At 52.9% G+C, this 2,169-nt stretch overlaps 1 protein-coding gene across 1 annotated transcript in view; it reads right to left on the reverse strand.

Annotated features, from left to right (window-relative positions):
* Positions 1 to 670: 670 nt before the first annotated feature.
* Positions 671 to 2,169, reverse strand: part of DOC2B (double C2-like domains, beta) — a 32,647-nt gene continuing 31,148 nt past the window's right edge. Inside the window, exons 7-9 of the mRNA XM_010013340.1 lie at positions 1,609 to 1,690; positions 1,398 to 1,494; positions 671 to 807 (exon numbers count right to left, since the gene is read on the reverse strand). Coding sequence (XP_010011642.1) covers positions 671 to 807; positions 1,398 to 1,494; positions 1,609 to 1,690 — 316 coding nt within the window. The remainder of the gene's footprint in view (positions 808 to 1,397; positions 1,495 to 1,608; positions 1,691 to 2,169) is intronic.

Consider the following 2,169-nt stretch of genomic DNA (forward strand, 5'->3'; position numbering starts at 1 on the left):
AGCACTGCCAGCTTGCTGGCCACCTTCACATGGGTTACTGGAGAGGACGAGCACAACATTTCTGGAAGAAAACAAACAGTCTTCCTAGGTTATCAGAGGACACAATCATCCAACGGAGGAGCTTTAAATGCATAAAAGACTGGTTAGGCCCAAATCACAGAGACTGACAAACCACCAGAAATATGGCACAATTGCCTTGAGAAAACAGTACCAGGTTTTAGTGACACCTTTTGCTCATATTAGATACATGAATGGAAATGATGCATTCATTCCTGCCACTGAATTGCAAGGCAGTGAGAAGGTAATTCTGTAGAGCAAAGAGTTAGGAGAGGAGTCACAACTGCAGTGCATGCAGGCGTGTGGTGACCACGTGCACACATGTCTCTGTGTGTGCATGCATGTGCATGCTCGTGAGTGTGTGTGTGAGTGTGTCAGGGTGCAAAGAGGCATTTTGGAAAAGCCTTAGGGGATGGGACCTGCTGAGCAGAGCAAACCGCTGCTGCCCTGTTCCCTGGGAAGGGATTCCCTGCAGCCAGGCTGTGGCATGGGGTGTTCAGCTTTCCCGGCTGCCCCGGTACCGCTATCCCCCGTATCCAAAGCCGTAAAGGAGAGAAGTCCAAAGGCTGTGGCCGGCAGAGCTGTGCCGGCCCTGGAAGCAGCCCCATGGTGCTCAGTCGCTGAGGACAGCCCCCGGCAGCTCGTTCGTTAGCGTGTGCCAGCGCTCGATTTTCTTGTCCTTGTTTTTCAGGCAATCGAACCAGTGCTTCAGCCGCTCGCCTTTGGCGTTAATGCCTAACACGACTCCACCTTGAGAGACAGACAGAGAGAGAGGGGGAGGTGGAGGTGAACATCAGCTCTGTGAGGGATGCAGGATGGAGCCAGGTCACGCAGCTGCACTCACAGCATCCGATGCCACAACCTGGCTTCCCCAGCCCCTCACGGCTGTTGTCGGGGACTTGCCCCAGGCAGCTTGTGCTTGTGCCAAGGGCTTATTGCAATTGCAGTGGCTGTCAGAGATACTGGGCACTTGTTAGGCACAGTGACCAGTAATAAAATCACAAGAAGCCTAAACATCCAACAGAGATAAATGAAACCTCCCCTTAAACCTGTTTTTTACTTAGAAGATCTGAAAGCAGAAGGGAGATGGAGATACATCTTCTCCCTGATTGGGTGGTGCTTGTGCAGGGGGTGTCTGAAGCAATGAGCAGTGGGGCAGGCTGTGGGAGAGGAGGCTCAGGTGCAGGAGAGGGATAAAAGCAGAATAGAAACCCAGCAAGAATGAACGTGGGATGGAGAACAAACCAGAAGTACAGGAAAGCAGCAGATGAAAAAAGAAGAGCCACAGAAGGCGGTGGAAGAAAAAGAGGTTAAGGAGGCCTCTGGAATGCCCCACTCACCTATGAAATCATTTGATTTTCCGATATCGTAGTCCCACACTGTGACTTCCAAGGTCTTTTTTGCCAGGTCCCCATGCTTTATCTCATAGCAAAACTCCTGTTGGGGAGCAGAGACAGAGTCAGAATGAACCAGGGTGCTGGGGTTTTTTTTCTCCTTTTAAGTCTGAGGACTGAGAAAGCCCCTAGCTTTCAACAGCCATCAAAACCTCACCTCATTGAACTCAGGGTTCAGCGTCTTCTTCTTCACTGCCGTCTTATGCTTTGATTTCTTGTCCTCATCTGGTTTCAGGTAACTGCAACGAAACCAGTGCAGCACTGACACACAGCTCCTGTGCCTGCTCCCAGCAAGGAAGGGCTGCGAGGCCCTACCCTGCAGCCCACGCATGCATGGGGGCACCTCTGGCTGCGGGACCAGCTCCTGAGCAGAGGCAGGGTAAGATGGGGGTGAGTCCCCCAAACCTGCAGGTCCCTACTCCCCTGCCTGCCAAGATGCTGTAGATGGCTGGAAGGAAGCAGCATTTCCCCATGTTAGCACAAGACCATCAGAGCTGCCATCAGGGAGCACCGATTATCCCATCTCCAGTCCCTAGGGGACACTGGCACTGCACACATGCTCCCAGCTCCCCAAACCAAACACTCCCAGCCCAGATTAGTCCAGATTTGGGACTGTGTCACCAGTCTGCTCATCCAGAGCCTTACCAGGAGACAGAGACCACAGGCAGGTGGTGTAAGAGGGAGGGGGAGCCGGAGCAAGTGCAGTGGCTGGCGCGTT

Source organism: Nestor notabilis, unplaced genomic scaffold (genome assembly GCF_000696875.1).
Source record: "Nestor notabilis isolate BGI_N333 unplaced genomic scaffold, ASM69687v1 scaffold10244, whole genome shotgun sequence".
In the NCBI taxonomy this organism is placed as follows: Eukaryota; Metazoa; Chordata; class Aves; order Psittaciformes; family Psittacidae; genus Nestor; species Nestor notabilis.